We start from the raw sequence: 15,126 nt of genomic DNA, 5'->3' as shown, positions 1-15,126 counted from the left end.
ATAAAGTTTTAGATACGGAGCACAAACTACAATGTTGTATATATATATATATATATATATATATATATATATATAAAACAAAGGCAAACTAATAATGTCCCGAAAAAAAAAGTGCACCCCATATTAAAAAATCAAACAATATTCATGTAATTTCCAAAGTATCACATTAAGTCAATAATGATGGATTCATTGCCACATGCGTATCAATCCATTAGTGGGAGCAAATGAAATTATTGTACAACAAAAAACATGGATCCCATATTATTGCTTTTCTTCAAAAGGTTAAGTAGCCAAACTATATAATTTTCTTTCTTTTTTTATATTAGCCTGAGATCTAATCTAGATATTGAAATGTTGTATTTGCTATTCCACCATGTCATTTATTTGTTATGTTTACTAAAATAAATATACTTAAAATATTAATATTTTAAAATAAGATAGAATTTAATTAATTTTTCATTTTTATTCTTACTCTAATAAATGTGAAAAGAGATTAATGTCGTAAAAAAAATATATCAAATGTACATCAAATAATGAATAAGGTAAATTATTCAAATTATAATTCTAATCGACGTTTTCTTAAAAAACCATGCAAAAGACAATATGACAAGTAAAATGAGCTAAACCGAGAATATTTATCAAAAATTTAAAAATAGTATTTCTTCGTTCAAATAGAAAATCAATTTCTACTTTGTTTCGTTTTAAACATGTAAAATTAATTTAATAATTTGAATTAGAATTATCCAAATCAAAATTTGATAAAAAATAATAAGTATTTTACACCTTTAAATTAATCGAATTAAAATTGAAAGTATCAACCGATGCTTAAATATTGCTATTGTTTTATCTCAAAAGAGGAAAACGCTTTCCTTTTTAAACAAGTCTTCTCTTTTAAAAAATATTAATAAATTTTGCCGATTTTGTATTCGTAGCAAACATTAATATAATAAAGTTTTATATACGGAGCACAAACTACAATGTTATATTAATCGTGTTTTGAACATATATATATATATATATATATATATTAAACACATATTATACATACACAACTAGATACACTATAATCTAAAGTTTTGGGCCCGTGCGCAGCACGAGCATAAGCCGTCTAGTATATGTTATAATGAACCCCCTTAACGCATCTGAAAATCTTAGCTCAATGGTTAAGGGGGTTCAAACTTTCCTTCAAGGTCGCTGGTTCGATCTCGCCATGCAATGCTTTGTCGCTTTTTTTTTTTTTTTTCCTTGGGCTTTGGGTTTTCCACACAGCAGAGACAGAGATTGGGCTCAGTTTTTGGGCTCAAATTCCCCTAACGCAATGAAAAGCCTCATTATTTGTGGGCTCAATTTGCAGCTTTACTCTTCTACTTCCTTTTTCTTTTTCTTTTTTTTTGTTATTTTCTCTTCTATTCTATTTCTCCTTCTCAATTTTCCTTTGTTCAAATTTATTAGGCATATTCCTTTTTATTTTTTCCTTTTATTCTTCTTATCTTTATTGCTCATTTTGTTTCTACGTAACTCTCTTTCCATGTGGTAACTCGAAGAAACTCTTTAAAAAAACGATGAATTTGTATTAAAACTTGAAATTGAGATAGAATTATTTTTTAAAAATAAGGTTAATTATTTTTAATCGAATAAAGAAATTTAAAAATTGTGAAGATCTTTTAATCAAAACTGTTTAATTAAAGTTACTTTCTTTGGTTTCACGGTATTTCTTTCCTATTTTTTCTAATTCTATTCTCGAGAGAGGAAAACTTAACTAAACTAAACTTCTTTGATTTGTCTGTCATTTGTCTTTTCTTTTTTTTCTTTTTTTTCTCTTCAAATGAATAACCTAGTAAACTGAACTAAATGAACTCAAAAACCGGCGATGCCATTTAGTTAGCCTATGAATATGTATTATAATATTAGTAATCCAATCCCTACACCTTTTTAAAGAATCTTCGCGATTTTGAAAGTAATATATGATTGAATGACCGCTAATTCATAATTAAAAAAAATAAATAAAGTGGAATACTGCAAAGTAAAAGTGATAAAAACACAAGAAAATTTAAGAAGGCTCGATGGAGCAGGGTAAAAGTAAGAAAATATGCTAAACGGCGCATGATAAGGCAAGTTAAATTTAGCAGGTTAAGGTTAATCTTTCCCTTTCCCGCCCCACTTGTAGTTTTCGCGTGTGTGCTTCTTTATATTTTGAACCCCCTTAGCAAAATTCCTGGCTCCGCCACTGCCTAATTTAGGCAATCCAACAACAAAAACTTAATACCAAAATTTAAGTAAAATAAGAGGATGGCGATATCAAACTATAATTTTAAGCTTTACATATCTTTTCCTTGTGAACGATTGGCATTGTCGGTTGGCGTCATAACCATCATTCTTGACATGAGACTTGGGTTCATGTTCTTTTTTCCTCCTACAATTGATGATGATTTAATGAGATTCGATAATTTAAGGAACCTTACTGAACATAGATGACTTTGATGTTGCTGTGGAGCAACCAGAATTCATGCTTCAAACGAATATGAAGTTTGTAGTAAATTGAAGTTGGATTAGGACTACGTTCTTAGAGATATACTTTGGATTGAAATAAAACACCAATAATATAATAATTTTAAAGTAGCAGAATTTCACATTACCTTGTCTAGTATTATTGTTCGAGTAGAATTACATTGACGTAGTTGCCTGAATGGTTAGAAATTATAATCCCCAAGCAAATGGTTTTCTTTATTTATTTCTACTGTATTTCCTTGGAAAAGAATGATTAGGAAATTAAAGGGGTCCATTCATAATATGCATTTTATCGTTTACCTTTTTTCTTAATATATAATTATAATTTGTACTCTTTATCGGTTAGTCTCCAAAAGGATTGAAACTTGTGAAGAAGAGTTCCAATAAACTTCAATTTGTCAAATGTGATACGAATCCATGTGGAAAGGAATTTGAGTGGTTAGAATATTAGGCAAAATCGATCTCAGATATGACAATTTTATCCTCTACGGAATTGTTTCTTTAAAGTAGTAGTATTTTAGCGTTTGAAGAATATAAAAGTCAATCACTATTTTGAGCATATTTTAATCGATCAATATTTAGTGTTTTAATCATTAAAAAATATGACAAGACAAATATTCTATCGTGCATAGAACATTGTTGAGAAGAAAAATCCAATAATAATAATTTTCCTCATCTTACCTTGCTAGACGTAATTTGTGAAGCGCGTGGATTTGGATTTAAAAAAATCCTCAATTTTACTTTGTCATGTGACAATTTACACAAATTAAGTTACTAAAAGCTCCAACTCATTAAAATTGAAACTCCAAACAAAAATTAAAAGAAACCATCAAAGACAAATGGGTCCAAGTCAATACAAATTTGCTTTTGGTAAAATTAACAAAATGACTACCTTTTGGTAGTTTCCTATCATTTATAGCTACCTTTTAAAAATTACCATTTGTAGCTATGTTTTCCCAAATTAAGGTATTCGGATGTATTTGATGCTTATAAATACATAGTAATACAGTAAAAAATAAAACATATCCCTTGATTTAAGGCCATAACGGTGGGATCAATTAATTAGCTATTAACTGTTATTTTTTACCATACCCTTCCACAAAATCAGATTTTAGATTACTTTTCCATAACCATTTTCTATTCCTCCATCCAATCTTCAACATTCAAACATAAAAAATCAAAAATTCAAAATTTGAAAACATTCAATGACCAATATATTTGAAGTTTTCAATATTGATTTCGTTCTTGATTTACCCATGTATTTGATAGCATAACCAGGTATTTGAAGTTTTCAATCAAACCCCATGTATTTTATATTAAATCTCATGTATTTGTGTGAATAACAATTTGCATCACCCATGTATTTTATATTAAATCTCATGTATTTGTGTGAGTAACAATTTGCATCACCCATGTATTTTAGCGGTAATGCATTTGAAGTTTTCAATATTGATTTCATTTTGATTTACACATGTATTTGATAGCATAACCAATGTATTTGAAGTTACCAATCAAACCCCGTGTATTTTTATATTAAATCTCATGTATTTGTGTGAATAACAATTTGCATCACACATGTATTTGATGGATTAATTTGAACAAAATACACAAATATATAGAAAAGTTACAATGTATTTTCGTCACTCATGTATTTGAAACTAGATGAACTGATGGAATTAATTTGAACAAAATACACAGAAATATAGAAAAGCTTACATAAATACACCACCAACCACAATAATTGGTAGCTATATCATAGAACATACACAAATACATATATTTTTCATCTTCTCAAAACCCTAAAAAAACCCTAGCCACAGATCAAATGCAACTCAGTCCAAATTTATGAGCAAGACGGTCCACAACCCAAAAGTCTTGGCATTTACAAATACAACTTGCCCACAATGGGAGATAAGCCCATGAACCATAATGAATGATCATTCTAGTTGGAACATCATTCACATAAAAAAGAAAATGGAAAGGTTAATTGCCTTCTTATGTTTAAGTTGTCCACAAAGCTTGAAATCGTGGAAACCAAAAAAAAATTGAGAGAGGGGCGGCCGCGACTCGTGGTAGTGGTGGTTGATAGAAGGAGAGAGAGAATTTTTTAGGGATTTGAGAAATGAAAAATCTGAAATGGGTAATGAGTGAGAATAGAGAAAGTCAAAAATTTATGAAAAAGGAGAGAGAATGGTAATGTATATTAAGTGATTAATATTGTTACTATTAAAAGGGGGATATGGGATTGGGGGTGCTAAATTTTAGGTGTATTTGTACACCAGTAACTGAAAGTTACTGTGTAGCTATATTAGTTAAATTCAAAAAGTATTTAGTTATTATTAGTAATTAAAACAAAAGGTAGTTAATATCACTAATTATGTACTAAAAGTAGCTATAACACGTAATTTTTCCTCTTTTTTATCCCACATAATACATGTCATCTCACGAATGAGAGATTTAAACCCCACCCCAAATTCAATCCTAAGTATCTAAAAAGAATAGGATATAATTATTTTCATAATCCTTCTCCAACTAAACCGCACAATCCAAATGACTCTATATGAGCTATTTTATATTATTTTGCTTAAAATATTTATTACATGAGGGGAAGGAAAAGGGAAAAGATGCTAATAGTAGAATTTAAAGTCATGAATATGAAAATACTCAGCAATAAGTAGACAGCCACGCGAAAGCTCTTACATAGTTTTCCAGTTTCCTTTCAATATTCTCCTTTTATCAATTATATTTCATTCATGAATACTTAACCTAAAAATATAATAATGCATCACCAATAAATAATCTGCAATCATGTAATTTAGAATCAAGAGGATACTATTTTTATCAAAATGATATGTTAATTCAACACTAAAAGGTTTTCCAGCTGAATTTATAAATTTGGTTATTTTCACTGTGTTATTAATATTTTCTAGAGAAGCACGATTTATAGGCACGGTAGACCTTCTTTAAAGCTCGATCTTTTGCACAATATGTCAGATAAAATATATAACTTGGTACATTCAATGTGATTATTCAGGGATTCTTTGCTGCAGTAATATGTTTATGCTCCTGTCTTTGACAGAGCAAAGGAAACTTCTGGAAAAAAAAATAGTATCCAATAATGCAAACACGCAAGAAAATAATTAAATTCCAACATTATCTTAGACATTGATGTTTGTGCAGTCAAATCAATGAGTTAGCAGCAATCGCTTAATATATTTTGTACAGTTTATTATTGATTTTTTGAACGTCTTGCCGGCATCTAAAACCTTCAAATTAATGAGGAAGACAAGCTAAAAAGTAAGCGAACTGAAAATCCAATATCACGGGCACAAAACAACAATAAACTACAAAAAGCATCAACAATCAAGAAGATCAAATAGAGCCTAAAACCAGCAATTAAAGCTATAAATATGAATTCTGTCTCCCAAAATAGCTAAAATCATAAATCTAGCAGTTCTTTATAATTTAGCATAGTTTCTTTCACAATCATCTATGCGGAAGATTTGTACCTTGTTTTTCTAGTTGGACCTTTTTTATAGTTTGCACAAATAGAGAGTACTCCTGGTATACTTAGGATTCCAACTAAGATTGATTTTATTGAATACTAATAAATGTATAATTAATTCTAATTTGGCCGGATCAGCAGAACCTACTTAAACTTAAAGTCAATTTTATATGTGGAATTCAACTCAAGTCTTATTTATTTGTTAGGCAAAAGATATAAATTTTACAATTTTATCCTTTATAGAATTCTTTTTCTTACAGGAAAAACTATTTATAAAAGGATATAAAAATCGATCAACATTTAGAAAATATTTTCGTCGTTCAATATTTACTAGTGAAAATTATTCGTGCTTTTAATATATGTAAATTTTATCATGGCTTTTTACTCTTCCCCGGACACTTTGCGTTGTCGTTGTTGCTGCTTGTTTGAGCTGTTTTTGTAGGAAAAAACTAATTCTCTAAATTTTCAAACTCAATTTTCCAAGTCTTCCAATAGAATTCAATTCTTCTTGGTTTTAAAAGACTTTATTTGTTAACTGATTTATGTATCGGATTCCAATCACCCACGGTTGGGAATTAATGATTGGCTCTAAAGATTTTTGAATTTGTTCATAATGATCAAATTCTATCTAGTCTTGGTGGACGGTTGGGAATTAATGATTGGCTCTAAAGATTTTTGAATTTGTTCATAATGATCAAATTCTATCTAGTCTTGTTTCCACCTTTCCGGTCATTCTCGATACTATTTTCGTGTAATCCTGTTGGGTGAGGGAGAACTAGCAAAATGAGAAATTATATAGAAGATTTATTTATGTCCTGTCACTCAACATCCACTGAAGCTGCAATTACACATTAAATTGCATATTCATACAGTGCCGAACCCTGAAAGGCTGCTACTCCCACCAGGATTTCTAAATCCTTCCAAGAATGAATACCTAAACTTTTACAAAAAATAAAGGCTTTCAAGCATTGCCACCAGATAGTGTTGGTTCATCTGGCAGGGGCAGTTCCTCTAATCAGTAGCCTTCATTCATTCACCTAGTATCCGTATCCTGAAAAGAAAATGAATCACGAATATCAGTTAACATGTTGAGCTTAGCGCGCTATAAATTGTCAAGCTGAAAGAAAATGTCAAGCAATGAAAGCAATTGTGAAATCAAATTCAAGGAGATACCTGAGTTGTCCATTGGGCTGCCAGCAACTGCTGGTTCAGGCTCCTTGATTTCAACAACCACACAATCGGACATCAAGAATGTCTTCGCCACAGATGCGGCGTGCTCTAGACAACATCTCACCACCTGAGCAGGGCACATAGACATGTCAGCTTACAGAAAAAACAACCAAATAAAGAAAGATAGTAGAGACATTTTCTGGTGATTCATGTCATCAAAATCAACTAGAGTCTCTCAATTGTGGAAAACTACCCCGTGTTCTCCAAAACCTTCCAACCAAACACTTCTACGCATCCCAAACAGGATTAGAAAAGTAAAAGAGACGCGAAAAGTGCAAAATACATCTGTGATTTCATGTGCTTATTGCCTCTACTGAGGCTTCAAGTAATGACGAGCTTTGACACATGTCAGAGAACAGACAATTCCAGACTGATATCTGAACTCTGATTTCAAACCACAATTCACCTTGACAAGTCCCAGAGAGCAGATAATTACTCCATCTGTTTCAATTTACTCGTCTTACTTTCCTTCTTAATCTGTTTAAAAAAGAATCTCTCTTTCCTTTTAGCAGCTATTTAATTTCAACTTTCCATATGACATGTTTAAGACCACATGATTAAAAGGCATTTTTGTACATTCCACACACTTAATTTAAGCCCACAAGATTCAAAAGTCTTTACTTTCTTAAACTCTGTGCCAAAATTGAGACGGTTGGGAGTGTAAATTAATTTCTGGTGAACCACAAGCATGAGCTGTATGTCAAAAGTTTCCGTCCAAACTAAAGTATCCCTATAATATAGCCTAAATCTATAACCCAAACTCATGTTAAGGCTCAATTTTCAAGGACACTTTTGAATATTTTTAGACACGTCCCTAGGAACCAAGACGGACAACTGCAAAGAGAACCGTCACAACCCACACACCAAATCCATTCAGGGGATCCCTAGGAAACACAGCATATAGCCATATGTGTTGGGCCACATTCTCAGTGACTCATAATGCAAATCTAGAAAATCTAACCTTTGTTGGATCAATGATGCCAGCAGCCATTAAGTCTTCATATTGGCCAGTTGCAGCATTGTATCCAAATTTTACATTGTCACTTGAGAGCACCTGAAAGGCAAATAAGAATTTTAAATATGAAAATTAAAAACCAATCAACAATGTTAATACAAAAGTAACTCAAGCACGAGGCTTTTTCCATGGGTAACATTATGGTCAACTTTTTTTCACCTAATCACCAGAGCATTTTTATTTACCTTCTCACTGACAACGCTTCCATTAACACCAGCATTTTTAGCAATCAATTTCAATGGGTAGCTCAATGCTCTTTTGACAATATCAGCTCCAACCTGCAAGTAAAATAAATGATATTACAATGACTGTCAATTGGTTTTGAACCCCAAGACAAATTTCTTTTTAGTTTTATGTCTCTTTGCAAGAGATTTTTAATTTTAAAGATAACGAGTTTGAAAAAAGCACACGAGATCTTTGCAGATCATTTTCTTCTATAAAAATTTTAAAAGAAATGTTAACCGATTTCCTCAACGACTGCCTATGAACCCACAACAAAATGAACTTCACACTGCCACAAACTTGCCTTCTCCTCATCATTTGCAAGGGTCTCCTTGATGGCATCAACTTTGGCTGCAAGTCTGAGGAGTGTGCACCCTCCTCCAACAACAATACCTTCCTCAACAGCTGCCTGAAAGCAAGAGCAAACATCATCAGAACTTGGATCCTCATGTTGCAAGTCATTCATCAAAACATTTAAAATTATAGGACAGAGACCTAATTAAATGACTACAAAACCAGCTTTACCTTTGTTGCATTGAGAGCATCTTCCACTCTAAGTTTCTTCTCTTTCAACTCAGTTTCAGTTTGTGCTCCGACCTTCAACATTCAATTAAAGCATCAACAAAGTTTAGCTATACTTTATACCAACTCAACAAACCAAAATTCTTAATATTGGACCGGAAGTTACCTGTATGACAGCCACACCTCCTGATAATTTAGCAATTCTTTCTTGAAGTTTTTCCTTTTCATAATCTTGATCAGCAGCCTGCTTGGAATTCCCAAACTATATGAAACTGAATCGTGACAAGCAATGTTACCAAAATACCAAAAAAACACTCACCTCTATCAGGTTTTTAATCTGCGCAACACGCTTATTGACTGCTTCCTGAGTGCTACCATCACCAACAATTGTAGTGGAATCCTTAGATAGCACCACTTTAGCAGCAATGCCTAGAACTTCCTTGTCAGCCTTGTCTAAGGTGAGACCGAGTTCCTCCCTAATCACAGTGCCTACAGATTACAGGGAGAAATTAATGTTAGCTATCACCATCTCCAGTTTTGGGTTATCGGGAGTTCCAACAGGTACAAGGATCAGAAGTGAAGATGCAGAATTGAAACAACTAGAAATCTAAGCAAGAGATACCTCCGGTAAGGGTTGCTATGTCATCAAGATATTGGCTTTTTCGCTCACCAAAACCAGGAGCTTTAAGGGCGGCAACCTTTAAGGCACCTCTAAGCTTATTGACAACAAGTGTTGCTAGAGCTTCTTGCTCAATATCTTCAGCAATAATTAAAATTGGGTAACCATTTCTGATAGCATCTTCCAGGACATTAACAAGATCTCTTGCATTTGTTATCTTTTTATCAACCAGTAGTAACTGCATTTCAGAATGCCTAAATCAGTAATAGGCACACTATGCATTCAAAAAGGCACATGAACAAACATCTTAAGCTTTACAATCGAAGACTAGAAAGAAGACTCCCACCTTACAGTTCTCATATTCAACGGTCATTTTCTCACTATCAGTAACAAAGTAAGGAGAGATGTAACCACGGTCGAATTGCATTCCTTCAACCACACGGAGACTGTTTTCAGCACTTTTTCCCTCTTCTAGTGTCACAACACCTTTTCTTCCAACCTTGCTCATGGCTTCAGCAATCATACTCCCTACTTCATAGTTGTTCCCAGCACTTACTGCAGCCACGTCTGCTAGTTCATTGTCTTCCACCTGAAACACAGACTTGGTCAGTACATCTCATCCACCAAAAAATAGCATATTGAGACACAGCCTATTACCTAACAGCACAAAACTAAAACATCCAGATCATTGCATTCGATCTAAAGACCCATTGATGAATATAATTACCTCTTTGGACATTTTCTTCAACTCAGCTACTAATGCTTTTGCAGTCTTCTCAATTCCTCTGGTGATCAGGACAGGGTTTGCACCAGCTGCAACCACCTGCTTACACAATCTTAGTTGGTACGGAAAATATTATAGAAGATTAAACACATTGAAACATGTCAGCACCATATGTATTTCAAAATATACCTTGACACCTTCAGCAATAAGGCCCTGGGCTAGCACAACAGATGTTGTAGTCCCATCCCCAGCCAGGTCATTGGTTTTGGCAGCAGCTTGTCTCACTAGTTTCGCACCGATGTTTTCTACTGCATCCTCTAATTCAACCTAATAGAAATATAAGAGCAATTTGATCAAGTACTAGCAACGAGTTAAACACACACGAGCAATGAAGAATGTAAGGACATTCTTCAGTTATCTGAAAGTCAACATAAGGTTTTACATGAATAAAAAACATAGCAATTGAAGCAGCTAGAGTGTAAAAAAAGTGTCAAGTGTTAAAATTAACACACCTCTCTGGCGACGGTAACTCCATCATTAACGATTTTTGGAGCACCATACTTGCTCTCGAGGACAACATTTCTTCCTTTTGGGCCAAGAGTAACTCCAACTAGATCAGCAAGTTTGTTCACACCAATCTATGACATCATGCAAATCAAGCATTCAACAACGCGTCCAACAAATGAGTATATGCAATAAAGCTAGTTGATAATTTTAGTCAAAATTATCACCTGCAGCTTCTTGATAGCTGACCCATCCTTGTTGAAGTACAACTCCTTCGCTGCAGCCGAAATTTTCGGACTGCGGTTCTTTCTAAGTACAACATTTCTTTTGCTCCCGAAAGAGGTGGAAGATATATTAGCAACAGACGAAAGCTTGTTTGAAGAAGTGCTAGGAGCAGCCAAGGGTCCTGCTGAGGACATACCAGCAAAAGTAGATGCCATCTATCCCTAAAAAAATTCATTATATGATTAGACAACAAACAAACAAAATTAACACCAACCTATCCTAGTGAATACAGCATTCAACAGCACAGAAACTAGTCTAGATTCAGAAATACCAAACAATGAGCTTGGCTATGAAATTGTACTATGGGAATCAAAGATGAAAGAGCAGTCTCCAGGGAGGTTAGTCTTGTCATGTTTGTGTCTTTCTTTTTGATGATTATTTTCTAAGTAGGAAAATATCCTTATTTATATTGCTCTACCTTTAGGGCACCATTGACATCCCCCAAAAGTATCCTGTCCCAGAGTGTGATATATGGTTCATCAAGTTTTGATGTGATTCTATAGCTGCTGCTTTGTAATCGAAATCACATAAAATCTTGATGAACCATATATCACACTAAAGGATACTTTAGGAGGATGTCAACAGTGCCCTAAACGTAGAGCAATATAAATAAGGAAATTTTCCTATTTATAGAATTTCATTGTCAACACTCTATGAGTGTTTCCAGCAAGTGAATCAGTTGAGTGACTAAACAAATACTCATCAACCATACAAATCTATAACCGCATTGAAACAAAAAACTAATAATAGCACTCTTAGTCCTTCCTCACATATATACATGCGCTCTTTGTGGTTGCAAAATATGAACCAATCAATACATCTCCTTATCCTTAATAGAAACACTTTTTAACTTAAATTGGGTTCAACTTTTTTTATCATACAAATTAAAGAAAAGCTTCAGAAAAATTGTTACTCTTAGAGAACTCATCCAACCTCACCTATATACATTCTTTTTCTTTATCATTACAAAACATCAACCAATAAATACAAAGTCCCAGTAAATTACATCTCCTTATCCTAATAAAAAACCTTCTTATCTTACATTTGGTCCAACCTTAATAATTATCCAAATCAAAGAAAAACTTCAGAAATTAAAAAAAAAAAAAAAAAAAAAAAAATTTTTTCTGGTCGTTGCAAAATATCAACCAATAAATACAAAAGCCCAGTAAACTATATCTCCTTATCCTAATACAAACACTTCTTAACTTAAATTGGATCCAACATTTATTATCCAAATTAAGGAAAAACTTCAAAAAATAAAAAATTAATTAAGTAGCAACACGGAGTGGCGGAGCTACATCTCCGATAGAACCCAGTAACTTTGGCTCAAATCTGATATTAGTATTTAATAATCCACTAAATACATATAATTAACTTATCAACAACCAAAGTAAGCTGCTTTTTCTATAATTCAGAACTCATAAACTCAAAATCCTATCTCCGCTCCGCCTCTAAGTCAACAAAAACCAAATTGCACAAAAAAAGCCATTATTATTGCTAGTAGTACTATAAGTAAAAAGTCACCGAGAATAGCAAAGATATACAACAACATAGCCAGTGTAATCACACAAGTGGGGTCTAGGGAGAGTAGTATGTACGCAGACCTTACCCTACCTCGTGGAGGCAGAGAGGTCGTAGCAAATAAAAGTAGTTATGAGGAAAAAAAATACAACAGTGAATAAAACAGGACAATTAATAAGGAAAGCAGTACAGAGCAAGAACACCACATAGATCCAAATTAAGGAAACAAGACACGAATAACAGAAAAAATGCTACTATTATCTCAACAACAGTAACTAACAACCACCAAGAATAGAAGAGTTCAGAAATTTGTTGGGCGGAGTTTACCTTGAAAAAATGAGTGGAGAGTAGGGTTTTACTATAGTATAGCGGAAGAAGTAGGTGAAGTGTGGTTTATCTTCTTTTTTTCTTGGAGAATGAAAATGCTATGTAGATACGATTAGGTTATATAATGAAACCAAACCAAAAGGGTATGAAAGAGTCTTGAACATACGGTCATTGTTGCTCTTGAACCGTCTAATCAATCTCAGCCGTTGAATGTTTTGCACCTACGTCCTTAACATTCACAAACTGTTGTTTTGTTTGTCCTCTTTTGGAATACTCTAGAAGTTTTTGTATCACAATTATTTACTCAGATCCCCCCTTATACAATGTGAAAAGTTGCAATTTGGTTCTCTTACTTTTGAACTTGCGTTGTTATCCATCGATTTGGAATCTAAAATTTTAACTTAACAACGTCAAAATCAATGCAACCTACCTATAAACAGTGTTAAAATGGAGGTCATCGCAAATTTGTAGCTTTTTTCAACTCCTTTTTGACTAAAAAATATATGTTTGGTTATACATGATAGTGTCATGCAATGATGTTGCGGCAAGCAAAGGGAGTAGCACAATTCTGTTAAGAAGTTAGGACTAGTTAAATTTAAGTATTCGCGAAAACCAGGAATATTTGGTGGTTAAGTAAAAAATAGAATAAATAAACACATTTATATGTATAATATTAACTTTTCATAAATAATTAAAGATATTTTATACCTTTTAATTATTAATTTAATTTTGGTCTACGTATTTTTAGGCCATGTCTTAAAGAATATGTCAAATCGTTAATTACTATCTCTTTTCATTTTACATTGCCACTGTGACGTAATTCCCACATTATGCAAGAAAGTAGTTTAGTTCCTATTTTAGACTAATTTTCATTTAAGTCTTCAAAGTTCTAGAATGTGTTAGTATATAAAAACCTATGTAATTGTGGGATATATTTAAAGAAAATATTATTTTCTTGTCTCTATTTCTCTTTCTCTCCCTCTCCTTTTCCGTCTCTTCTTTTTTTTTCTCTATTTTCTCCATTGTTGATTTCACCTGAGCTTTTCATATTGTAACAAATGATATTAGAGGCAAAGATTCTCGACTTACATTTTGCTGCCATGACTAATTTTCAAGTTTAGCAATAATGAGCCATATCCATATGCTTATCACTATTCGAATGGTGTTGTTAATTTTGTTGAATGTTAAAATGGATTTTAACCAAATCAATATTTGAAAAAAAAAAAAAAAAGGATGGTTATGTATGGTAGTTAATTTTTCTCTCCAATTTGAAGTTGAGTTTTTCAAATTTGAAAAATTGATTTTAACCACTTTTCAAATAAAAAAAATTCCTCACAAAAAATAAACTTCAATCATTTTTTCAAGTGAAGTGCATGTTCAACTACAACTTCAATTTTTAAATATTGGTTTTTAACTTAACTTAGAATTCTTTTTTGCAAATATAACCAAATTCATGTCCAAATGCCTACTAAACCACTAAAGTTGTATTATTCGCCTTTTATCCAAATCAGTATTTGAAAAAAGAAGAAGATGGAACTCATTTCTGAATGTCAAACTCAAAATTTACCAAGGCAATTACGAAAATCAAACTTTTATTTTGGTTAACTGAAAATTATATCATAACTACAGCGCAAACTACATATTTGTAAGAACATTGCTCCTTATTTGTTCGTTAGATGTGTCCAGCACATCAATATTATAGTTTGATATGTATCTGCCAAACGTAGCTTCTGGAATGTCCGCCAAAACTGCATAATTGCAAATACTAGAGGAAATACCAAAATTTTAAGATAAATAAAATAGTTTTTCCTCGCCCTTTTTTTTGGCTTATTGTGCTCCATGCATGTGTGTCTGACATCACGATTCCCCATAACTGCATTGATGACCTAAATTTAAAGATTAGTAAACTATAAGTTAGATGTCTGTGTTTAGTATGTGCATTACTTTTATGGAGTTTGAGGTAATATCAATTGAGATAAAATTGTGTTGTAAACCTATCTTAAGTCTGATAGCAAGTATTTTAGTAAGGGTGTTAACATCTGGAGATTTTTATGAAACCAAGGATACAATTTTCAATATTGTTTATGATTTACTCCCTTTATTCCCTGTACTTCTAGATTGCCTAGACATGAACCGTTAATGTT

The 15,126-nt window shown here is 32.6% G+C and overlaps 1 protein-coding gene across 1 annotated transcript; it reads right to left on the bottom strand.

Annotated features, from left to right (window-relative positions):
* Positions 1-6,796: 6,796 nt before the first annotated feature.
* LOC132035462 (ruBisCO large subunit-binding protein subunit beta, chloroplastic) lies at positions 6,797-13,137 on the bottom strand. Its single transcript, XM_059425743.1, has 15 exons — positions 12,983-13,137; positions 11,077-11,295; positions 10,858-10,983; positions 10,535-10,672; positions 10,349-10,444; positions 9,968-10,210; positions 9,625-9,859; positions 9,322-9,491; positions 9,169-9,246; positions 9,006-9,077; positions 8,785-8,889; positions 8,444-8,536; positions 8,205-8,297; positions 7,187-7,310; positions 6,797-7,064 (listed from the first exon to the last, which is right to left on the bottom strand). The coding sequence occupies exons 2-15, from the start codon at positions 11,287-11,289 to the stop codon at positions 7,051-7,053; spliced, it is 1,800 nt and encodes a 599-aa protein (XP_059281726.1). The 5' UTR covers positions 11,290-11,295; positions 12,983-13,137; the 3' UTR covers positions 6,797-7,050.
* Positions 13,138-15,126: the final 1,989 nt, after the last annotated feature.

The sequence above is a fragment of the Lycium ferocissimum genome, chromosome 10, assembly GCF_029784015.1.
Source record: "Lycium ferocissimum isolate CSIRO_LF1 chromosome 10, AGI_CSIRO_Lferr_CH_V1, whole genome shotgun sequence".
In the NCBI taxonomy this organism is placed as follows: Eukaryota; Viridiplantae; Streptophyta; class Magnoliopsida; order Solanales; family Solanaceae; genus Lycium; species Lycium ferocissimum.
This window is presented reverse-complemented; position numbering and strand designations above follow the sequence as displayed.

Bases quoted from the DNA above. Each gene is read 5' to 3' on its own strand.
- LOC132035462 (XM_059425743.1), bottom strand. From the start codon at position 11,289: ATGGCATCTACTTTTGCTGGTATGTCCTCAGCAGGACCCTTGGCTGCT. The intron at 10,445-10,534 runs GTATATTTTGAA...TTGTGTAAGCAG, and splicing joins TTATTGCTGAAGGTGTCAAG to GTGGTTGCAGCTGGTGCAAA. The intron at 8,298-8,443 runs GTAAATAAAAAT...TTTGCCTTTCAG, and splicing joins GAAGCGTTGTCAGTGAGAAG to GTGCTCTCAAGTGACAATGT.